Source organism: Sardina pilchardus, chromosome 3 (assembly GCF_963854185.1).
Source record: "Sardina pilchardus chromosome 3, fSarPil1.1, whole genome shotgun sequence".
NCBI lineage: Eukaryota > Metazoa > Chordata > Actinopteri > Clupeiformes > Clupeidae > Sardina > Sardina pilchardus.
In genome coordinates, this window is record NC_084996.1 from 40,031,130 (window position 1) to 40,056,900 (window position 25,771).

Genomic DNA, 25,771 nt, shown 5'->3' on the forward strand with positions numbered 1-25,771 from the left:
AACTTTTGTCGGGACAAAAAATAAACTTTAAAGTCATTTTTCTCAGTTTCACACTCTAGCGAGTTAAGGTCTTTTGCCTTTGCAGGGCAGTATTGTACTCTTGTCTTGCATTGAAATTTCCACAAATAAATCATATAAAAAAAGAGAAGTTGTCACTAGCTGCAGTGGATGCGAAGTGTTTATCACAACAAATCTCCAAGACGTTATCGCCAGCTACATTAATATCGAGTGGTAAAAAGGTTCAGCTAATTTTGCTGCTGCTGGACTTTCAGACATGGTATGCTGTTAAATTCTGTCACAGGGTAACAGACAAAGAAATGTGTAAACATGCATGACTATTGGACAAATCAGCAATAATGATGTGATGTTAACATTTGCACATTTTTGGCAGCCTCTGGTCAAAGGTCTCTCAAAAGTAAATCTGTGTCTCATCCACAGATGTTTTGCTATGCAGCATTGTGAAATGAATGGATACAACCGTGAAATGAATGGATACAACCTTTGTGCAATGAATTCTTTGAGTGCTATGTACCAGCATGTACAACATTCCCATGATTGCCAGACATCTGTTCAGGGATTAACTCTTGCTGAGAGACTAGCTGGTAAGTGTGACATAGAAACCGTATCACACACATAGCCTACATTATCACACAATTCCAGTTAAATGAAAAGAAGTACTGTTTTAAGACATCATTCTAGAAGCTCGCTACGGTTCTCAGCACCGGAAACAGCGTCGGAGCCGCACAGCATTCACAGCACAACAGTTGAAGGCATTGGAGAGGATATTCCAGAAGACCCACTACCCTGATGTTATCATGCGTGAAAGACTGGCCATATGCACAAATCTGCCAGAGGCACGTGTTCAAGTAAGTAACCTAATTCGACATTTTAATTTGACATATATGAAGTCTTTTTTGAACAATGTCTTTCATATTCCACGTCTAAGCACACGTTCATGCTGCATTGCAATTATATGCGACACATAGTACAACACATAGTAGCCTACTTTTAAAACTTTCGGTTATGGAACATAGATTTATATCTCTTGAAATTCCTCAAAGTAAACTTGAATTCGGAAAATTACCTTTTATATTTTTGCATCTAATAAATGGAACAAATTGCAAGAATAACTAGAAATGCAATTCCAAGGAATTACCAGTGCATGAAATGCAAAAATAGATAGATAATGTAGATATGGTTACTAAGGTGTAGCTAGGGTAAACATGGTGGTTGCATAGTTTACAGAGAGTTGATAGTGTGAAGGTAGACAGTTTAAAGCTGAAACATTCCCAGTTCTAACTTAACTAATGATTACTATTCATGTTAAAATGTTAACTATGGCAACAATGATAACCAGGTTGATTGGTTAACTTAGCTACTGATTTCATGCAGTAATGGTAAAAATGTTAACTATGCTAACTATGCTCACAGTGCTAACCAGGTTGATTAGCTAACTTAGCTAATGATTTCTAGCAGTTATGCTAACTATGCTAGCAATGCTAACTATGGTAACAATGCTAACTTAAACTAACAATGCCAACCAGGTTGATTAGCTAACTTAACTGATGATTTCTAGCAATAATGTTAAAAATGCTAACTATGCTAACAATGCTAAAATTGCTAACAATGCTAACCAGGTTGATTAGCTAACTTAGTTGATGTTTTTTGCAGTTATGCTAAAAATGCTAACTATGTTAACTATGCTAACCATGCTAACTAGCTAACTTGCTAGTGAGGACTTTTATTTTGAAACATTTGTTGCTAGGGTATCCATGGTGGCCACTATCAGGAAACAAGAAGTTACTGCAGTATAATCATGTTGGTTGCTATGGAAACGGTCATAAACGCTTAATTTTAATGGTTGATATGTTGGTTGCTAGGTACATGGAGTTTCCGTGTAGTTGACTGGAGGCATAGTTGATAACTGACAGTTGGAATGGTTGAACAGTTAAATAGTTGAGTAGTTACAATGGTTAAAGGATTTAATAGTGTATTATTGCAGTGAGGACCTTTATTTTGAAACAGTTGTGGATAGAGGAAGTAGTGAAACAGGATCTGTAGTCTTAATGAGATTGTATGCTTAAAGCCTGAGACAGAAGGTGCCTCTCATATAGTGTTTACGCGGCCTCTCTCGCTCCTCGATCCTCACTGATCTTTCTTTATGTAGATCATTGAGGAGCGAGGAGCGAGGGAGGGCATATAAACGCTGCTTGAGAGGCACCCACAGTAAATACTTTAAAAGTTGTATGTAGATAGTCTAATTAATGTTGATAGACAGAATGTTTAATGGATGTTGATAGGCAGATTGTTTAATAGATATTGATTGACAGTTTAATGGGTGGATGAGTGAATGGTCTGAAGAAGATGAATGGATAGAAGGTTGGATGGAATGTGCCTTATATTCTTGTTAAGAGAGACACTGATACAGCTCTCTGAGAGTAGTTGATACAGGTGTAATCAATTTAACTGGCTAGTCTTAAGAGAGCCAGAGTGCTTAAAGCCTGAGACAGAGTAGATTTTTAAAAAGTTGAATGTAGATCGTCTAATTAATGTTGATAGACAGAGAGTTTAATGGATGTCGATAAACAGTTTAATGGGTGGATGAGTGAATGGTCTGAAGAAGATGAATGGATAGAAAGTTGGATGGAATGTGCCTTATATTCTTGTAGAATGGAGAGACACAGCTCTCTACTGAGAGAGTAGTGGATACAGATACAGGTGTAATCAATTTAACTGGCTAGTCTTAAGAGAGCCAGGCCTGAGACAGAGTAGATTGTTTCAAAGTTGAATGTAGATTGTCTAATTGATGTTGATAGGCAGACTGTTTAGAATGGGTGGATGAGTGAATGGTTTGAAGAAGATGAGTGGATAGAAAGTTGGATGGAATTAGGAAGACTTATGTTGATACCGTTGATACAGGGGAACAGAAAATGTAGTCTCAAGAGAGCCAGTTTAAAGCCTGAGAGAGAGAGAGAGAGAGAGAGAGCTGCTGCACCTGGACTGGCCACCTGGCGTAACATTCTAATTGCTGCCGTGATGTCATAATGAGCAATGTTAAGTCTATGGGGAAATGTTTAATAGTTTTTAATTTACAGTTTAAAAAGTATAAAAGTTACAAAGTTGAAAAATACATTGCACAGGTCTCCTAAGTAAGACCTACGTAGCAAAGTTTGAATCAAGTTTCTACGTTAAACGGTTCAAGCTGAATTGCGAGCGTTAGAAGAAGTTGGATTAATAACTAGAAATGCAATTCCAAGGAATTACCAGTGCATGAAATGCAAAAATAGATAGATAATGTAGATATGGTTACTAAGGTGTAGCTAGGGTAAATATGGTGGTTGCATAGTTTACAGAGAGTTGATAGTGTGAAGGTAGACAGTTTAAAGCTGAAACATTTTGATTTGCTGATTTCTATTCATGTTAAAATGTTAACTATGGTAACAATGATAACCAGGTTGATTGGTTAACTTAGCTACTGATTTCATGCAGTAATGGTAAAAATGTTAACTATGCTAACTATGCTCACAGTGTTAACCAGGTTGATTAGCTAACTTAGCTAATGATTTCTAGCAGTTATGCTAAAAATGCTAACTATGCTAGCAATGCTAACTATGGTAACAATGCTAACTTAAACTAACAATGCTAACCAGGTTGATTAGCTAACTTAACTGATGATTTCTAACAATAATGCTAAAAATGCTAACTATGCTAAAATTGCTAACAATGCTAACCAGGTTGATTAGCTAACTTAGTTAGATGTTTTTTGCAGTTATGCTAAAAATGCTAACTATGCTAACAATGTTAACTATGCTAACCATGCTAACTAGCTAACTTGCTAGTGAGGACTTTTATTTTGAAACATTTGTTGCTAGGGTATCCATGGTGGCCACTATCAGGAAGCAAGAAGTTACTGCAGCATAATCATGTTGGTTGCTATGGAAACGGTCATAAACGCTTAATTTTAATGGTTGGTATGTTGATTGCTAGGTACATGGAGGTTTCGTGTAGTTGACTGGAGGCATAGTTGATAACTGACAGTTGGAATGGTTGAACAGTTAAATAGTTGAGTAGTTACAATGGTTAAATGATTTAATAGTGTATTATTGCAGTGAGGACCTTTATTTTGAAACAGTTGTGGACAGAGGAAGTAGTGAAACAGAATCTGTAGTCTAAATGAGATTGTATGCTTAAAGCCTGAGACAGAAGGTGCCTCTCATATAGCGTTTACGCGTCCTCTCTCGCTCCTCGATCCTCACTGATCTACATAAAGAATGATGGAGCGGCAACAATGGGATAGTCTAGCCCTTCTTCTATCTTTCTTTATGTAGATCATTGAGGATCGAGGAGCGAGGGAGGACATATAAACGCTGCTTGAGAGGGACCCACAGTAAATACTTTAAAAGTTGTATGTAGATAGTCTAATTAATGTTGATAGACAGAATGTTTAATGGATGTTGATAGGCAGATTGTTTAATAGATATTGATTGACAGTTTAATGGGTGGATGAGTGAATGGTCTGAAGAAGATGAATGGATAGAAGGTTGGATAGAATGTGCCTTATATTCTTGTTAAGAGAGACACTGATACAGCTCTCTGAGTGTAGTTGATACAGGTGTAATCAATTTAACTGGCTAGTCTTAAGAGAGAGTGTGCTTAAAGCCTGAGACAGAGTAAATCATTTAAAAGTTGAATGTAGATAGTCTAATTAATGTTGATAGACAGAGAGTTTAATGGATGTTGATAGGCAGATTGTTTAATAGATGTTGATAGACATTTTAATGGGTGGATGAGTGAATGGTCTGAAGAAGATGAATGGATAGAAAGTTGGATGGAATGTGCCTTATATTCTTGTAGACTGGAGAGACGCAGCTCTCTACTGAGAGTAGTGGATACAGATACAGGTGTAATCAATTTAACTGGCTAGTCTTAAGAGAGCCAGTGTATGTAGCCTGAGAGAGAGAGAGAGAGAGCTGCTGCACCTGGACTGGCCACCTGGCGTAACATTCTAATTGCTGCCGTGATGTCATAATGAGCAATGTTAAGTCTATGGGGAAATGTTTAATAGTTTTTAATTTACAGTTTAAAAAGTATAACAGTTACAAAGTTGAAAAATATATTGCACAGGTCTCCTTAGTAAGACCTACGTAGCAAAGTTTGAATCAAGTTTCTACGTTAAACGGTTCAAGCTGAATTGCGAGCGTTAGAAGAAAAAGAATAATAACTAGAAATGCAATTCCAAGGAATTACCAGTGCATGAAAATGCAAAAATAGATAGATAATGTAGATATGGTTACTAAGGTGTAGCTAGGGTAAACATGGTGGTTGCATAGTTTACAGAGAGTTGATAGTGTGAAGGTAGACAGTTTAAAGATGAAACGTTCCAGTTCTAACTTAACTAATGCTTTCTATTCATGTTAAAATGTTGATTAGCTAACTTAGCTAATGATTTCTAGCAGTTACGCTAAAAATGCTTATTATGCTAGCAATGCTAACTTTACTAACAATGCTAACCAGGTTGATTAGCTAACTTAACCGATGATTTCTAGCAGTAATGCTAACTATGCTAACAATGCTAAATTTGCTAACAATGCTAACCAGGTTGATTAGCTAACTTAGTTGATGATTTTTTACAGTTATGCTAAAAATTTTAACTATGCTAACAATGGTAACTATGCTAACCATGCTAACTAGCTAACTTGCTAGTGAGGACTTTTATTTTGAAACATTTGTTGCTAGGGTATCCATGGTGGCCACTATCAGGAAACAAGAAGTTACTGCAGTATAATCATGTTGGTTGCTATGGAAACGGTCATAAACACTTAATTTAAATGGTTGCTATGTTGGTTGCTAGGTACATGGAGGTTTCATGTAGTTGACTGGAGGCATAGTGGATGATAACTGACAGTTGGAATGGTTGAACAGTTCAATAGTTGAGTAGTTTCAATGGTTAAATGATTTAATAGTGTATTATTGCAGTGAGGACCTTTATTTTGAAACAGTTGTGGACAGAGGAAGTAGTGAAACAGGATCTGTAGTCTTAATGAGATTGTATGCTTAAAGCCTGAGACAGAAGGTGCCTCTCATAGCGTTTACGCGTCCTCTCTCGCTCCTCACTGATCTACATAAAGAATGATGGAGCGGCAACAATGGGATAGTCTAGCCCTTCTTCTATCTTTCTTTATGTAGATCATTGAGGATCGAGGAGCGAGGGAGGCCATATAAACGCTGCTTGAGAGGGACCCACAGTAAATACTTTAAAAGTTGTATGTAGATAGTCTAATTAATGTTGATAGATAGAATGTTTAATGGATGTTGATAGGCAGATTGTTTAATAGAAATTGATTGACAGTTTAATGGGTGGATGAGTGAATGGTCTGAAGAAGATGAATGGATAGAAGGTTGGATGGAATGTGCCTTATATTCTTGTTAAGAGAGACACTGATACAGCTCTCTGAGAGTAGTTGACACAGGTGCAATCAATTTAACTGGCTAGTCTTAAGAGAGCCAGAGTAGGCTACTCTTAAAGCCTGAGACAGAGTAAATAATTTAAAAGTTTAATGTAGATAGTCTAATTAATGTTGATAGACAGAGAGTTTAATGGATGTTGATAGACAGATTGTTTAATAGATGTTGATAGACAGTTTAATGGGTGGATGAGTGAATGGTCTGAAGAAGATTAATGGATAGAATGTTGGATGGAATGTGCCTTATATTCTTGTAGAATGGAGAGACACAGCTCTCTACTGAGAGTAGTGGATACAGATACAGGTGTAATCAATTTAACTGGCTAGTCTTAAGAGAGCCAGCCTGAGACAGAGTAGATTGTTTAAAAGTTCAATGTAGAGCGTCTAATTGATGTTGTTGATAGGCAGACTGTTTAGAATGGGTGGATGAGTGAATGGTTTGAAGAAGATGAATGGATATAAAGTTGGATGGAATTAGGAGGACTTATTACAGTGCATGAAAATGCACTGTACTGTTATCCCTAGGCTTCTTCTACTTCTTATTATTACAGTGCATGAAAATGCACTGTACTGTTATTCCAAGTCTTCTTATTAAACTTCTTCTTCTAACGCAGCCAATTCAGCTTCAACCATTTAACGTAGAAACTTCATTCAAACGTTGTTGCGTAGGTCTTGCTTATGCCATGCCTGCTTTGTATTTTTCAACTTTGTAACTTTTATACTTTTTAAACTATTAGTTAAAAACTATTACAATTTCCCCCATAGACTTAACATTGCTCATTATGACATCACGGCAGCAATTAGAATCTTAGGCCAGGTGGCCGGCCACCTGGGCACCAACTGTCAGTTTCTCTGGCTTAAAGCATACAGTCTCTCAGAAGACTACATATCCTGTTAACTGTTTCCTCTGTCCACAACTGTTTCAAAATAAAAGTCCTCACAGCAATAATACACTATTAAATCATTTAACCATTGAAACTACTCAACTATTGAACTGTTCAACCATTCCAACTGTCAGTTATCATCCACTATGCCTCCAGTCAACTACATGAAACCTCCATGTACCTAGCAACCAACATAGCAACCATTATAATTAAGCGTTTATGACCGTTTCCATAGCAACCAACATGATTATACTGCAGTAACTTCTTGTTTCCTGATAGTGGCCACCATGGATACCCTAGCAACAAATGTTTCAAAATAAAAGTCCTCACTAGCAAGTTAGCTAGTTAGCATGGTTAGCATAGTTAGCATAACTGCAAAAAATCATCAACTAAGTTAGCTAATCAACCTGGTTAGCATTGTTAGCAAATTTAGCATTGTTAGCATAGTTAGCATTTTAGCATTACTGCTAGAAATCATCGGTTAAGTTAGCTAATCAACCTGGTTAGCATTGTTAGTAAAGTTAGCATTGCTAGCATAATTAGCATTTTTAGCGTAACTGCTAGAAATCATTAGCTAAGTTAGCTAATCAACATTTTAACATGAATAGAAATCATTAGTTTCAAATTATCAATTGGAATGTTTCTTCTTTAAACAGTCTACCTTCACACTATCAACTCTCTGTAAACTATGCAACCACCATGTTTACCCTAGCTACACCTTAGTAACCATATCTACATTATCTATCTATTTCTGCATTTTCATGCACTAGTAATTCCTTGGAATTGCATTTCTAGTTCTTCTTCTAACGCACGCAATTCAGCTTGAACCGTTTAACGTAGAAACTTCATTCAAACTGTGTTACGAAGGTCTTGCTTAAGACATCAGCGCAATGTATTTTCTAACTTTGTAACTTTTATACTTTTTAAACTATAAATTAAAAACTATTAACAATTTCCCCATAGACTTAACATTGCTCATTATGACATCACGGCAGCAATTAGAATGTTACCCCAGCTGGTCAGCCACCTGGGCACCAACTGTCAGTTTCTCTCAGGCTCCTCTCTGAAGACTACATATTCTGTTCCCCTGTATCCTCTGCGCACAACAATATCAAAATAAGTCCTCCTAATTCCATCCAACTTTATATCCATTCATCTTCTTCAAACCATTCACGCATCCACCCATTCTAAACAGTCTGCCTATCAACAACATCAATTAGACGCTCTACATTGAACTTTTAAACAATCTACTCTGTCTCAGGCTGGCTCTCTTAAGACTAGCCAGTTAAATTGATTACACCTGTATCTGTATCCACTACTCTCAGTAGAGAGCTGTGTCTCTCCATTCTACAAGAATATAAGGCACATTCCATCTAACATTCTATCCATTCATCTTCTTCAGACCATTCACTCATCCACCCATTAAACTGTCTATCAACATCTATTAAACAATCTGTCTATCAACATCCATTAAACTCTCTGTCTATCAACATTAATTAGACTATCTACATTCAACTTTTAAATTATTTACTCTGTCTCAGGCTTTAAGAGTAGCCTACTCTGGCTCTCTTAAGACTAGCCAGTTAAATTGATTACACCTGTGTCAACTACTCTCAGAGAGCTGTATCAGTAGCTGCGTTTCCATTACAAATATGCGCAAAAACTTTGTCGATATTGTCTTAATGTCGAAAATCACAATTTTCGCAATTGCGGTGTTTCCATTACATTCGGCTAACTTAATTAAAATCTCGTGTATTCTCGCGTGCTGTAAGTCATTAGGTTATCAACATTTAACCCAGATTTACACTAAATGCATTCAAATTGTCACAGCCATGTCAGTGGAATATTTCGTAGATCAGCCCAGTTGATTAGTTTCTAGAACTAGAATCTAAAATCTAGATTTCTTTCAGCACCGTTCTCATCACGTTAAACCAGCAAAGCATAGCAACGTTGTTGCTATGGGTAAACAAAACTAGTTGAGCGGTTGCGTATGCAGCGTTTTTGAGAAAGTGTTGGCGAGTTCACAGAGTGTGGATTCAACATTTTAGAATGACACGAGACACTTTTAATGAATAAAAATATATATTTTTTACATTATTCTCCCGGTGCCACTTCCTGTCGACAGTCTTCTTCGTCGGTTTCGTTCCTCCTAACATCCGGTTGTTGGATCACGTGACTCGTTAGATGCGAAAAAAGTGTTTCCATTGCAGTTTTGCGAAATATACAAATTTCGATACGCTCGAAATACCACCTCACCCTAGCGCAAAAACTTTTTATCGAAAAATGTGAGTTTTTTCGAAATGTGTGTGTTTCCATTCACCACATTTCTTTTCGCAAATCTTAATTTGCGCAATTTAATGGTCAATGGAAATGCAGCTACTGTCTCTCTTAACAAGAATATAAGGCACATTCCATCCAACCTTCTATCCATTCATCTTCTTCAGACCATTCACTCATCCACCCATTAAACTGTCAATCAATATCTATTAAACAATCTGCCTATCAACATCCATTAAACATTCTGTCTATCAACATTAATTAGACTATCTACATACAACTTTTAAAGTATTTACTGTGGGTCCCTCTCAAGCAGCGTTTATATGTCCTCCCTCGCTCCTCGATCCTCAATGATCTACATAAAGAAAGATAGAAGAAGGGCTAGACTATCCCATTGTTGCCGCTCCATCATTCTTTATGTAGATCAGTGAGGAGCGAGAGAGGACGCGTAAACGCTATGAGAGGCACCTTCTGTCTCAGGCTTAGCATACAATCTCATTAAGACTACAGATCCTGTTTCACTACTTCCTCTGTCCACAACTGTTTCAAAATAAAGGTCCTCACTGCAATAATACACTATTAAATCATTTAACCATTGAAACTACTCAACTATTGAACTGTTCAACCATTCCAACTGTCAGTTATCATCCACTATGCCTCCAGTCAACTACATGAAACCTCCATGTACCTAGCAACCAACATAGCAACCATTAAGTGTTTATGACTGTTTCCATAGCAACCAACATAATTTTACTGCAGTAACTTCTTGTTTCCTGATAGTGGCCACCATGGATACCCTAGCAACAAATGTTTCAAAATAAAAGTCCTCACTAGCAAGTTAGCTAGTTAGCATGGTTAGCATAGTTAGCATTGTTAGCATTTTTAGCATAACTGCAAAAAATCATCAACTAAGTTAGCTAATCAACCTGGTTAGCATTGTTAGCAAATTTAGCATTGTTAGCATAGTTAGCATTTTTAGCATTACTGCTAGAAATCATCGGTTAAGTTAGCTAATCAACCTGGTTAGCATTGTTAGTAAAGTTAGCATTGCTAGCATAATTAGCACTTTTAGCGTAACTGCTAGAAATCATTAGCTAAGTTAGCTAATCAACATTTTAACATGAATAGAAATCATTAGCTAAGTTAGAACTGGAATGTTTAATCTTTAAACTGTCTACCTTCACACTATCAACTCTCTGTAAACTATGCAACCACCATGTTTACCCTAGCTACACCTTAGTAACCATATCTACATTATCTATCTATTTTTGCATTTTCATGCACTGGTAATTCCTTGGAATTGCATTTCTAGTTTTGATACTGTTGTGCGCAGAGAATACAGGGGAACAGAATATGTAGTCTTCAGAGAGGAGCCTGAGAGAAACTGACAGTTGGTGCCCAGGTGGCTGACCAGCTGGGGTAACATTCTAATTGCTGCCGTGATGTCATAATGAGCAATGTTAAGTCTATGGGGGAAATGGTAATAGTTTTTAACTAATAGTTTAAAAAGTATAAAAGTTACAAAGTTGAAAAATACAAAGCACACATGGCATAAGCAAGACCTACGCAACAAAGTTTGAATGAAGTTTCTACGTTAAACGGTTGAAGCTGAATTGCGTGCGTTAGAAGAAGAATAATAAAAAGTTGAAGTTGAAGAAGCCTAGGAAGAACAGTACAGTGCATTTTCATGCACTGTAATAAGAAACCTAGGAAGAACAATATAGTGCATTTTCATGCACTATAATAATAAGAAACCTAGGGAGAACAATATAGTGCATTTTCATGCACTATAATTAAAACTAGAAATGTGCATGTCCGAGGACCTGCAAGAGTGGGCTTGCTAAAATGCTAACTATGCTAACAATGCTAACCAGGTTGATTAGCTAACTTAGCTGATGATTTCTAGCATTTATGCTAGAAATGCTAACTATGCTAACCATGCTAACAATGTTAACCAGGTTGATTAGCTAACTTAGCTGATGATTTCTAGCATTTATGCTTTATGCTAAAGATGCTAACTATGCTAACATTTCTAACTTAGCTAATGACTTCTAATATGTCAACAATGCTTAAAAAATAAGGCTGCAAAAAAGAAAATACCAAAAAAATAATTTCCCCATTCATTTCAATGGGACCTAAAACCCCATTCATTTAAATGGGGAAACGCCTCTGGTGGAGCATGGCGGCATCTACAAGGGTCTAAAAACGGGAATACCGGAAAAAACGACAACCGACAGCCATCCGACATTAACAAGCAACCTACACCGGATCGGGCCTGATTTTTTAGGGTTTGAACCGCGCCGTCTTAAAAAAGGTTCTGCATGGCCCCAGTCGTGGCGCGACTGGCTGGGGCACCTGCACCGCACGCCGGCGACCCGGGTTCGATTCCCGCCCCGTGGTCCTTTCCGGATCCCACCCTACTCTCTCTCCCACTCGTTTCCTGTCACCCTACACTGTCCTATCTGATTAAAGGCATAAAAGCCCAAAAAAAATATCTTTAAAAAAAGGTTTTGCTGGATTTGAAAGTTTGCTGCTTCTCTGATACCCCACAGAGGCCACACTAGCCTAAGCCTACACTGTATTAGCCTACTGCTCTAATTGAACAAAACCTATGTTACGTGTCTTAACTCATTCACTGCCATTTACGTCTACGTACATTAAACGTCAATTTAAACACTTACGTTGGCTGCGGAGGTAGCACGGCTTCCGGAACGGACCCGCGAAACGGACCCGTATCGGCGTCCACTTGCACTCAGTGACGGATCCGTTACGGGGGCGGATCGCAGACCCGGCTGGGCTCCGCATCCGTCCAGGACCCGCAAATCCGCCACGGATCCGCAACGAACTCCTAGAAAACCTCTGGACCCGCAACGGACTCATAAAAAAACACTGGCCGGGGCCCGTTCGGACCCGCAAATCCGCTGTGGATCCGTAACGGACTCAAAATACCTCTGGCCCGGGTCCGTTTTGGACCTGTTCATCTCATTTTCAAAATCCCAATAAAATGGCTTAAATTAAACTAAAGCCCCTTTCACACTGACCGAATTTAACGCTAAATCAGCCGAATTTAACGTTAAGGCTGTTCCTTTCACACTGACCGACACGGGGTGGGGAGTCAACCCGTCTCGGGGGGTAGTATTATTGCCGAGGCGGGTTGAATGTGAAAGGATAGGTCAACCCCACTATTAGGGGTGTGTGACTGATGACGTATTTGGCAAGGCAGGAGGTTAAAGGGGACATATCATGCAAAACTCACTTTTTGCGGGCCTTTGTGTTCATATTTAGGCCTCTACTGTTCTTATAAACACTCCAAGCGTGAGAAAAACCCATCCATCCGTTTTCTGTAGATCAGTAGAAAGACTTTGGTGTCAAGAAAGTATGCTGCGGCCCCAGCCGTGGCGCGGCGGGCTGGGGCACCTGCACCGCACGCCGGCGACCCGGGTTCGATTCCCGCCCCATGGTCCTTTCCGGATCCCACCCCGACTCTCTCACCCATTCGCTTCCTGTCTCTCTCTACTGTCCTGTCAAAATTAAAGGCACAAAAGCCCAAAAAATATACTTTAAAAAAAAAAAAGAAAAGAAAGTATGCTGCTGTGAGCCATTTGGATGGCTCCCTTATTCTGATGTCATACTAAGGGAATTTGCATAGACCAACCCTAGCACCAGGGTCTAACATATGTGGTTGGATGCCGGCTCTGTTTTAGTCATTTTCACCTGTGAAACGAGCAGCGTAAAGGCCATCGCCCAGCAGAAGCGTACGCGGTGTGCCGCGCCACGAAAAAAAATAGAATTCCATTGTTTTCAATGGAACATCGCCCACTGGAAACGTCTGCCGCGCAGCAGCCGCACAGAGATAGAAAACTATTCTAAAATCCTGCGCAGCAGGCCCAGACCGTCGAACGCCGCTTCTGGTGGGCGCCGGGCTTGATCAATACATGCAGCCGGAGGCGTGGCCAGCTCAGAAACGGCTCAATTTGGGAGAGACCAATTCTAAACTTGTTTAAAAAGAGGTATGATATGTCCCCTTTAAAATACAGGAAACACACAAGAGACAAGGACAACTTTAGCTGCTGTGTCCATAGATATATATCTATGGCTGTGTCCACCAATCGCGTTTTTTTACGCTGAGAGTGCCCTGAACCTCCTTTTCTCAACGCTTCGGTCAAGTGTTTATTGTTGCTATGTTACCAAAACCGTCTGCTGCTAGCACCTCTTTTTGGAACGTTTGCCTAATGCTAGCTAACTAGCCAACGAGCTAACTGAAATAGCAGCAGTCGTTCAGGACTCAACACACTAAAATATGACTTCGACAGACAAAAGGACCTGATTTGGCATTCAAATAACATAACAAGTGGCCCGCCATCATTCGGAAACTAAACCACGTAGCACTAGCATGACAGTTGTGTTTATCAGTTTATCTCCGAGGTCCAAGGCATGCTTAACGTCATTGTTCACTCCCAAATATCGTGTGACGTGCTGCTAGGCAACGCCTCCCAAAACTCGCCTCTGAACTCGGCTTCAGGCGACCCGGGACCAAAACACGTCTACCTTTCACACTGCGAACTCCCCCTGAACCCGTTATTTTTAAAACGCTAATGTATCGTTTCTCAGTCTGAAAAGGGCTTACAACTATCACTATGCCTAGCCTAGCCTTCTAATCTACACCAATATAGGCCTAGTTTAAATCTGCATTGCCTTGTATTTTTTAACCTAACACAATTGTCAATAGGTCTAACTTAAGTCAAAACATCAATTTACTGTAGAGAATAATCACTTGGCTCAATGGAAACATGAAATTGACATTAACATTAATGGAAAGTTTAGGTTATAGCCTATTCTGTTTTTGTTAAGTAGCCTTGGCTATGCTACTCTAAATTCATTTTGTGGTCAAAAACTAATTTAGTGCTTTATAGGCCTAGGTCGGTGCAGACATGAAACATTCAAAGATCCTTAAAGCGGAGCAAGATACGTCGTCGTAGTTCATGTCTATGGGCGCAAAATGGGGATCACTTCCTCTGCATAAAGGGGGTGTGTCATGCGTGTCATTCGACGAATTCATGGGTTTCATCAGGTCCCTTTCCACAGGTGTATAAAAACAAGCGATCGATTATCAATGCAATTGATAATCGATCAGTTGCTTGATGATGTTCCAAAATAATCTTGCTGCTCTTTCAAGCCTTCTACATTTATTAATTCTAATTGCTCTGTCGCTAGTTTGGAGTTTAACGCGGTTTTAAACTCGGTGGTGACGCAAGAAGTCACGTGACGACTTAAGCTCCATTGCTGTGTATGCACCTGTGGTTTAACCTGCTGCTGTGTTTTACCTCAATTGCTGTGTCTTCAAGGAAATTCAAATCACCCACTAGAGGGCGCATTTAATGCGTGTTATAAACCGAAGATTCACGGCGGTCTGAGACGGTTGCGGAGAGCAGTTGCGGCGGTGTAAATCAAAAGTTGCAAGCAGTTGCAAGCAGTTTCAAGCCGTCGCTAAAGATTCAACATGTCAAATCTTAGTTGCAGAGTTTTAGAACACTTTTGCGTGGAGCTATTGTGACGTTGGCTGAAAACTTCTATCTTGTCCTCACGCCTAGACTGTTGTTGTGGTAACATTGTTGCCGTTTTAATGTCGTTGCAGTGGTCTGAACGCCACAGTTTTAGAACACATTGTTGCAGAAAGTTGCTGTTTTTTAGAATGTTGCAGCTCGTCTCGTCGCGGATCTTGTGTTTGAACTGGCCTTTAGTCTAATCTCGGAAAGGACATGGTTTTACAGTAGACTAAACCATAGTTTGCAGGATAGCTAGATAGGTGACAGCTTACACTTCATAAACCGACACATACACACACTGTTGGCTAGTTTGTACTTATCACACAGTAGGCTACAATAAAGGCTACAAGATAGCAGCTGCTTAAGTAGGCAAATGCCTAACTAAAAAATTACAAAGAACGAGTAGGCCTATTCGTAAAATATTAAGTTCACTAAAAATTTACAAAGAACGAGTAGGCCTATTCGTAAAATATTAAGTTCACTATTAAGTTTCATGTCGTTGAGAGGGATTTCCACCCGCTGTTTGCGGGAGGCGCTTTCATTCATTCAATGACTGCGCGCTGTGAAACATTATTGCGTAACCTAGAGGGTTTTTTTTTTAATTATTATCGGCAGGCCTACTTATATGAAACATAAAAGGTACATTCTCATTTGACCATGCTATGCAGTTAACCGAAATGGTTAGTCTCCACAGTAAGCCCCTTCTTCAAATTGAGCCTGGTGGCTGCAGCGACGAGTTATTATGCATACTGGGCCATCTCATCTGTAGACAAGGTGAACATCAGAAACGGCAATATTATATATAAAAAGAATGTTATAGTAAGATGATTTAAAAACGTCTGCCCCTATCCGACACACTAACATGCATTTCACAGGCATTAAAGACAGTTGTGACATTATGTAGCCTACACCGCACAGATGCATTATTTGCCAGGTGTAGGCCTGTTTAGGACAAAATACGTAGTCTTACTCACATCGATTCGTAAAGGCTGGAATGCGCACGAAGCCATGGAATGTGGGTTTAGTGCCAGCATAGTTTGTCCATAGTTGGGCTGAAGTGTGGCGATTAATAGGCTTATTTTTGCTCCTCCGTGTAATATTCTATTTAATTCGTGACAATTGATTGACTAACTGATTTAATGTTATAAATAGCATAGCCTACTGGATAAGATTTCAGACTCAGATTTCCACAAAAGTAGCCTAGACTATTTCATGACATATTTCAACATTATTTGGGTTTTATTGAAATGTACTTTACATTTCCAAAGTGTTTTGGCACTTAGAGCGCATTTAGCCACAAGAGTCATAAAAAGTATCCCGTCAAAATCCTGAAATGCATTAAGACTGTTGAATTACGACTGCATCTGCTGGTGTAAAACTCGAAACAGCGTACTTCCGGCATCCAGGCAGTTTAACCCCAGTTTAACTAGGAACCAGCTGATCCTGTCTCATTTGTGACGCAGCAATCACAGGGTTTCCCCCAGAAAATTTGTTAGTTAAGGTGGTGTCTGTCCAGGGGAAGGGGGCGTCGCCGTAGCGTCCCCGCCGCATCGCCGCCACTGCCCTACGATGGGGAGGGGGGGCGGGGGGGGTCGAGTCGAGACCGTTGTTTTAACTGCAGCCGAGACCGAGTGACAACAACCGAGTCTTTTAGGAAGCAAGTCTGAGTCTTAAAGGAGTCAAGGCCGCATCAAGACCAACCAAAGAAAGGGGCTTTCATAATTTACATCACCAAGGATCATATAACAGTTCAATTCCCAAAGGGTAGAGAGGGGATTGTTGGCTACAGGAGCAGTCTAGCACACACTTGTCTAAATAACTTCTTTTCTGATTTACTTGAAGACAAGGAGGTCAGCTGAAGTAAAAATGTAGTAGGCTGTCAGCATTTCATTAATATTGAAAATGTTGAATTTTGACACTAATGACAGCAATATACCTGGATTTCACATTCATTGTATCAGATTTAATTGTATCAGCAACCAATTAAACATCATTAACACAATTTAGACAATATTATACCTTAAAAGTGTAAGTTTACAACTCCAATACAGGGCCTTTTGTATCTTTCAAAACCTTTGCACTGCTCAGCATAGCACCATAGGATATATTTTAAAGCCAGTCAATATAATAATATTCTATTAAAACCAAGAATATTTGTAATGGTGGATATTTTAGAATATACCATGAAATAAAGATGAAACTGTATGAAAATGTAACATTGCGACTGTATGGTAAAGTTAGTGAATTGTGATTTAGTAGCCTAAAGCTGCAATTCTTTGATTGAAGCTGTATATTGTGCGTGCCTGTTGCTCATATAGCCTAAGAGAGCCAGAACGTTTTTAATGCTTTTTAAAACATAATTAGCGAGAATGTACCGCATTGAACGCTAATATTTTGTCACTAACAACCAAATCTGTCACCTGTCAAATAGCCTACAGTTGCATGTTCAGCTCTGAACAAAAACATTCAGGAGTTATTTCAGCCACACCGAAACGTGTGTTCCCGTCCTGCCCGGTCGGGATGAATGAAACTGGCATGGGAGACAAGAGGCTACAGTTTGAAGTTTAACCTAGCCTGTGTAAACCTCAGACAATTTCAGTATTTTACAACACGTAAATGAATAGCCGTCACAAGTTGTTGTTAGCTGTAGGCTAGATGGCACAAGTGTTTGTCACAACAAATTACAAGATGCAGTGGGCTATGCATTCATAGACGAGTGATAAAAAAAAAAAAAAGATACAGCGCTCAAAAGTGTTATGCCGCTCATCCCATACATTTGGTAGATTCAACGGAGAACCATTCCTGTGAGAGTCGTCAAATCTAGCTAGGTTTAGGCTATTTGTGTTCGCAGTCACTCTGAGATATGCGTGGCATTGGCACCTGATATCAAATACTCATGCTGAATGAGCGCGTCGCCTGTGCCAACTCGATTTGAAAATGTTTCTTTTTTTATGCGTTCTACAGAGAGGGGAGACTAGCGGCTACGGTTTGGAATGACAGGGAGAAAACATGTCAGAGTAATACGGCGAATATCACTATACATAATATATTTATTTATTTATTTATTTATTGAAGACGCTAGTTAAGGCGGCAGCCCTGTGTTGTTAAGGCGGCCGCCTTAGCAGGAAAGCGCTGCGGGAAACCCTGAATCACGTTAAACTTAGTGCGCAGCTGCGTGTTAAACTCCATTAAGTTTACCCCAGCGCCATCTGATCGTCGTTAGCACAAATCAGGATTTGGTTCAGCTGGCTGGCTAATGTGTTGTCAAGGTAGAGCGTACGTAGCAACCGGCCAACATCAGCAGTATAAACAAGAGGGGCACACCTGATATACAGCGCCCTCCACAATTATTGGCACCCCTGGTTAAGATGCGTTAAAAGCCTTAAAATAAATAAAATTTTTATTGTAGAAGCATACTCTCACACTGAAAATTGTAGAAAAATGTAACCTTCAACTCAAGTGAATTTTAAGGTGGGAAAAAAAATCCCTGACTGAGAAATAATTATTTTTCATAAAATCACCTGTTCCACAATTATTGGCACCCCTAACAATTCCTAGGAAATAAATGTAATTAAAGTGTTTCTGTAATTTCTGTAATTTCTACAGTAGTTTACAAAGTCAATCAGAGTATGTAGGAACATTTATTTAGTAATTCTTAACATCCTGTTTCCCTGGGCTATAAATATGACGTGACACAGAGGCCATTTCTCTTCAACATGGGAAAGACGAAGGAACACACTGTTCAAGTAAGGCAGATGTGTGTCGACCTTCACAAGTAAGGCCATGGCTACAAGAAAATAGCCACTCGCACACCTGCCCATATCTATGGTCAGAGGAATCGTTAAGAAGTTTAAAACAACTGGAGCAGTGGTAAACAAGCCTGGAAGAGGACGCAAGTTTCTGCCACCACGCATAGTGAGGAGGATGGTAAGAGAAATAAAAAAATCTCCAAAACTCACTGTTACAGAATTGCATCAAATGGTTGAATCTTGGGGTCACAAAGTCTCCAAAACAACCATCAGGCGCTATCTACATGCCAACAAGTTGTTTGGGAGGCATGCACGGAAAAAAACCTTTCTCACTCAAAATCATAAGCATAAACGTCTGGAGCGGTATTGGGCCTTCAACTGGGACCATGTGCTTTGGTCAGATGAGACAAAGTTAGAGCTTTTTGGCAACAAACACTCCAAGTGGGTCTGGCGTAACAAAAAGAGGAGTATGCAGAACAGCACCTCATGCCCACTGTGGAGGATCGGTGATGCTGGGGGCCTGTTTCTCTTCCAAAGGGCCTGGGAACCTTGTTAGGGTGCATGGCATCATGAATGCTTTGAAATACCCGGACACTTTAAATCAGAATCTGGTGGCCTCTGCCCGAAAGCTGAAGATGGGTCGTCACTGGGTCTTTCAGCAAGATAATGACCCTAAACATATGGCCAAGTCTACACAGAAATGGTTCACCAGACACCGTATCAAGCTCCTACCATGGCCATCTCAGTTCCCAGACCTCAACCCCATTGAAAACCTGTGGGGTGAGCTGAAGAGGAGAGTGCAGAGGAGAGAACCCAGGTCGTTGGATGATTTGGAGATTTTGTGCAAAGAGGAATGGTCGAAGATCCCTCTTTCTGTTTTCTCTAATCTTGTGAAACATTATAAGACAAGATTAGGTGCTGTTTTATTAGCAAAAGGGGGTTGTACAAAGCATTAACATCAGGGGTGCCAATAATTGTGGCACACATGATTTGATGTAAAATAATTATTTCTTAATGTGGGATTTTTTTCCTTCTAAATAAATGCACTTGTATTAAAGGTTGGATTTTACATTTTTTTTTAATTGTGGTCCTATATTATTGGGGAAAAAAAAGAATTTATTAGAAGCTAAAGAACACATCTTAACCAGGGGTGCCAATAATTATGGAGGGCACTGTAAGGTCATTTAGAGAGTGTAAAAAGGCAAGGGCAAAAAGACAATGAAAACAATAGAATTGAACAAAAATATTTTACAGATTTTAGTTATGGAACCTAAACATTGTGCAGACACATTTTGAAAAAAAATCAGAGTGGGTGCTGCAACCATTTTCCTGGATTTTGTCTGATTTCACACGGAATGACTCATTTGCTAAATTAACCTCACATTTTTCAGTAGCCATAGGTGTGTAGATTTGAACAATATCTGGCTTGGTTCTTACCGGGAGTGTTTCTACTGATCTCAATAAGGGGGGGAAAATCAAGAGCCTATGTTGAGTACAAATATGTCTTCTGTAAGCCTAAACAGCCCAGCCCAGCCAAGAATTCCAATAACATTTTGATCAACTTTGAGGGACTGCTATGACCATGCAGAATCATCCAGACTACTTGTGGTGAATTTACTGCATACTATTCCTATTTATGAGCCGCCTACATATTTTAGTTCTTCAGCAATGGGCTTGTGAACTTTGACAAAAAAAAAAGAGGCAGAACAAATTTGACACCCCTCTCCCCCCGTAAAACTGGCTGTTACTTGAAAAGTATTGATCTTCGCACAAAAACATGTTACAGAGTGTCTCCTGGGTAACATAGGTACACAATTATTTTTTTCAGATTTGTTTTGAGACGCAAGTGCGTGCGCTCTGGTTGAACTGACGTGGAATGACCCAATTATGATGAAGATATTAGAAAATACATCTCACAATATAGTTATTCACCATCATTTGGAAATTGGTAATGATAAAAGAATCAGGCGAGGGGGACATATGAAGCACAGCTGAAGACACACAGTCAAGAGATGTAAGCATGCAACCCTCTGCAGGATAAATGTCCTTAGGTTTTTTATTCAGTCATTCCAACTTTATTGGGGTAAGTGTTGCTTCTTTCAGGCTATGTTTTCAATGGTAACCTGTCAGTCATTAGTTAAAGTAACTGTGTATAACTGTTTGGACCACAGTGAAGTTTTGAACAAGCAGATTCCCTCAAATGAGCTGAGGGGTATTTCACAAAACCTAGATAAGGGATTAAGCCGGGATTTTTTGGTTATCCTGGATGAACTTACCCTCGACTCGGTTTCACAAAAGAGATGCTACATAAGTTGCCATGGGAATTTATTCTCTGAAGCTAGCCTGCTCCCGACCAGGCTAACAGCCAAGATAAGTTAATTCTAATGGTAATTACATTATCTGATTGGTTCAGCTAGCTGTCATTCAAATCAGACCTGCATGCGATTTTTGAAAGAGCTGTATTCCATTTATATACTATTTGCTACTTGCATTTACTCGCAAAACACAACAGAATGTCTGCCCAATACCATTTAGATAGCATTTAAATTATGGTGGCCTTATAATTAATTACAAAATCGTTGTTTGCATCTTTTTTGACTGACGTTTGATGAATAGCCTACTGTAGTAGTTGATTGGAAGTGGAGGGGACATATTTCGAAGGTGTTTTCAACTAATTTGGTTTAAAGACAGAATAAAGTATATATATAGTCATACTTTGTGCATCTTTGCGGAGGCAAGCGCTTTCTTAATGACGTTGCGTGCCGAGACAAGGAAGCTCTCACACGTGGGTGCATACGTACATTTGCATTCAGTTGGTCTGCCACACCTACTCCCGCTATGTAACAGAAATAATCATGATTCCCCATCCAAAAAAGTAAAACTTTACCTCGTTGTTGTCTATATCAAAAGCGGTTGTTAACTTTGTGTGCAAGACGCTATTTTCTGCGTCTTTTTTATTCCAACCGTGAGTTATTTGGGGGAGAAACGAGAACGCGCACACATCCCGAATAACTTACACCTGGCTTGACATAGACGCTCCTGTTCATCCTGGATTGGCGTTAGTGAAACGAGTTTAGCAAGGATGACTAGAGAACGCTATGTCAAACCTGGCTTTATCGATTATCTTGGATGTCTAAATTCTGCTTTTGTGAAATACCCCTCTGATGACCACCAAAACACTGATGTGCTGTTTGAAGTCGCGCTTCTTGCTGTTAACTCATTCACTGCAATTGACGTCTTTAAACGTCAATTTAGACACATACGTTGACTGCCATAGATGTCAATTGCATTTTTCAATGGGGCGGGCTCATGGGTGGGCTTGGGAACGATCTGGCAGAGTTTCAGGCTTGGAAACAGACTGTACTAGCGATCCGAACCGCTAGATTGCAGCAGTGCCATTTGGATGATTAATATCTGCCTGCAGAGTGCACATGCAGAGACAACAAGCAAACACACTGAAGATCGACCACAGTGGATCTAGTTTACACGCGGTGCAGGGAATAAATATGCTTACTTCTTACATCAAGGATGGAAAACACGTGAACGGTGTGATCCATTTACATTGGATATTGCTATATAGTATATTTGCTAGTGCTAGTCTACTGTCCTGTTCAGAGTCTATAGCGACCATCAGAGTCCCTAGCAACCTTGACGAGACTGACGAGATAACAGTGCAGTCGCGGTGGACATACTACTGAAACGCTAACGTTAAAAAGTTGATTTTCACAAAAAGATTGTTTTCTCCATTTTTTGGTCAAAAACTGGTGTTTTTTAGCAAAACTAACCCATGTTCTACTGACGATTACTAAAGAACGGAAAACGATAGAAACAAACCGTTTTTTTCTGGTGAAAGAAGAGAGTCTACTCTTTCATTTGTGTCTACATAGTCATAAAGCTCACCGTTCAGTGGATCTTGGAAAAACAGTCAAAATGCTGTAAAACGTCTGGGCAGTATGGAGCGCTCTGCACTGAAAATGGCTGGCAGCCAATGTTAAAGGGAATGATATGTCACTCTTATTGGATTAAAGGATGATACAACCAAAACACACCCATGACTGATAAAGAACCATAGGACCCACCTTCTTGTGCCAATTGTCTGATGTTTGATAAAGTTTCATAACTACACCACACCCAATGTGGACTGGACAACACACAAAATGTGTTGAAACTTTTCGCCAGTGATGATAGGGCCCCATCTGTGTCAAGATTAAGCTAATACGCACAGGGGCCCTCTGGTGACTGATACGAAAACCTTTGACGGCACAGCAACTGAGAAAATGCAGTAGCAGAGGTGCTGATGACTAGGGGTAAGAAGTCATGTGATGTGTCTTAACGTGAGTTTAAAAATGTGTTAAATTCTAAAATGTGGCTAAGCTAGTAACAGAGTAATTGTTGGATTTGAGCACATGCACACTTTAAAGATCACATCTGTGTAAGAATGTCTCATAATTAAGGCCCCAGATCACTTATTTATGTGACAACAGTAACTATTGGTTTTCCATCTCTAGGTATGGTTTAAAAATCGCCGTGCTAAATTTCGCAAAATACAGCACATTCTTCAGAAAGAGCAGTTGCTGAAGCAGAAAGAGGCAACTGCGAAGACAATTCTAAAATCAACTGATGAGAAGAAACTGCCCTCTGTCATCACCTTTGAAAATGATTTGTCCTTTTCCTCTACATTAATGGAGGAGGAGCCTAAACACAAATCACCTGCAGGCTTGAGTTCAGTAAAGCAGTCCAGCGGGTCAACTTTGAAGGACACCTCTTACAAGCCAGAAGAATTAACAGATAATGTCCAGTTCCCCCACTGTAAGTACTATAGTCCTAAACCAAGTGACACATTTTCTTTCATCTTCAATATAAAATAAATGTTAAAATGTGACTCATTAAATAAAAAATAATTTGAAACAATAATTTCAATAAAATTGTTCACTCTACAGCAACCTGTTTAGGTGTCAGCGCTGAGATCTCTCAAATACACTCTTACACCTCTTCACCAGTCAGCCTCTTCTACCTGCAGGAGCAGTTTTCCCAGAACACAGCCACCACCAACCTGATGCATTTCCCCTCTTTTCAAATGTGTACTCCTGTTTCCATTCCACACCTAGGAATGAATATCAGTATTCCAGCAACTCTTTATTCCATGCCCTGTTCTTCTTTCATTCAATCTCTACCCCATCATCCACAATTTTGGAATGCCCAACCCCTCCAGGCCTCAGATGGGCTTCCTAACCATCAAAACACTAGCATTGAAAACTTGCGTCTTAAAGCCAAGCACCACACAATAGCTCTTGGTTTGGACACTCTATCCACCTAAGTTGTGAGATAAACCATTTCCATCAGCCATCCTTGTGTCTAGCCCTCATCACACTTGAAGTCCCAGCCCTATGACTGCCCTACCATCGCCTGTTACTGTCCCCTTGCCCGGATTCCTGGCCCACGCACCCTAGTGACCCACTACTTCCCCTATGACAATTCCTAATCCCTATCATGGACAATTCATTCCCTACACTGGACTATTTGAACTCTCTGGCACTAAATGGGATTCATGCATTATCACACTGGTTATGTAACCATCCCTCCTCTTTGCAATACATACCTCCAGTGGCTTTAAACACCATGTTCTATTCTCTACACCTAACCAACCTATTGACTTATCATGTATACAGACCTTCAATTTCAATTTACTTTCACTTATAGAGTGGCAAAATATTATGCATGTCTCATGGAGCTTTACAGAGTGTTAAACATTGAGAGCCCATGAGTGACAGGGGCGAGGAAAAACTCCCTAGAATTGGGGATACATATAGGAAGAAACCTCAGACAGATCCACGACTCAAGGGCCCAACCCATCTGCCTAGGGTCAGTTACAGTACAGTAAGGTCATTTTTAGTGTCAGAAAGTTCAAATAGTCCAGTGTAGGAAATAAATTGTCCATAGGGATTAGGAATTGTCTTATAGGGATATTCCGACATTTTTGGAAATAAGCTCATTTTCCACCTCCCCTCTAGCAAAACAATAGATATTTACACTTTTCCCATTCATTCAGCCATTCTGTGAGGGAAGTTGCAAACGTACCATGAGCGCAGTGATATCATGCACTACTTACTGCTTGTTGCCTATGGGGACTATTTTCAGATATCACTGCGCCAATGGTACGTTTGCAACTTCCCTTGATTATTACGCCAGATGAGAGTGTAGTTCCATGTCAAATCAGCCTAGAAAAACGCCAGGTTTCATTTTCAGTTGTTCTTATTGCACTTTCTAACTTAAGAGACGAGGCGTTTTAACCCTCTGGAGTCTAAACCCCCCCCCCCCCCCCCCCATGGGATTTTAAAAACTGTTCCAAGCACACATCTCAATCTCTGCTAGTTTTTGTCCTAGAAACATACACTGCTCAAAAAAATAAAGGGAACACTGGTTCATAGGAATATTAGCATCAAGTCAGTCACACTTGTGGGATATTGATCTGGACAGTTATGTAACAGAGGTGGTTGTGAATCAGGTTGACCCGCTTTGATGTCAACGAAATTTACTGCAGGTGTACTAGAGGGCCAACTGTGAGACGACCCCCAAAACAGGAATGTTTTTACAGGTGGTGGCAACTGGTAATTTTTCCATCTTCGTCCTTCTTGACTGATTTTTCACTAGTTTTGCATTTGGATAGGGTCAGTGTTACTACTGGTAGCATAAGCCAGTATCTGGAGCCTACAGAGGTTGCACAGGGTAGTCCAACTCCTCCAGAATGGCACACCAATACTTGTCATTGCCAAAAAGATTGCAGTGTCTCCCATTGCAGTCTCAAGAGCATGGAAGAGATTCCAGGAGACAGGCAGTTGCTCTAGGAGAGC

The 25,771-nt window shown here is 39.8% G+C and overlaps 1 protein-coding gene across 1 annotated transcript; it reads left to right on the plus strand.

Annotated features, from left to right (window-relative positions):
- Positions 1 to 484: 484 nt before the first annotated feature.
- On the plus strand, positions 485 to 24,402 carry LOC134076006 (diencephalon/mesencephalon homeobox protein 1-A-like). The gene is made up of 5 exons (XM_062531026.1): positions 485 to 602; positions 688 to 866; positions 23,429 to 23,729; positions 23,873 to 24,009; positions 24,280 to 24,402. The coding sequence occupies exons 1-5, from the start codon at positions 485 to 487 to the stop codon at positions 24,400 to 24,402; spliced, it is 858 nt and encodes a 285-aa protein (XP_062387010.1).
- Positions 24,403 to 25,771: the final 1,369 nt, after the last annotated feature.

Coding starts and splice junctions, on each gene's coding strand:
- LOC134076006 (XM_062531026.1), top strand. CDS start 485: ATGAATGGATACAACCTTTGTGCAATGAATTCTTTGAGTGCTATGTAC. Junction 867..23,428: donor TGCCAGAGGCACGTGTTCAA/GTAAGTAACCTA, acceptor TTCCATCTCTAG/GTATGGTTTAAAAATCGCCG. Junction 24,010..24,279: donor CTTTTCAAATGTGTACTCCT/GTTTCCATTCCA, acceptor CCTTGTGTCTAG/CCCTCATCACACTTGAAGTC.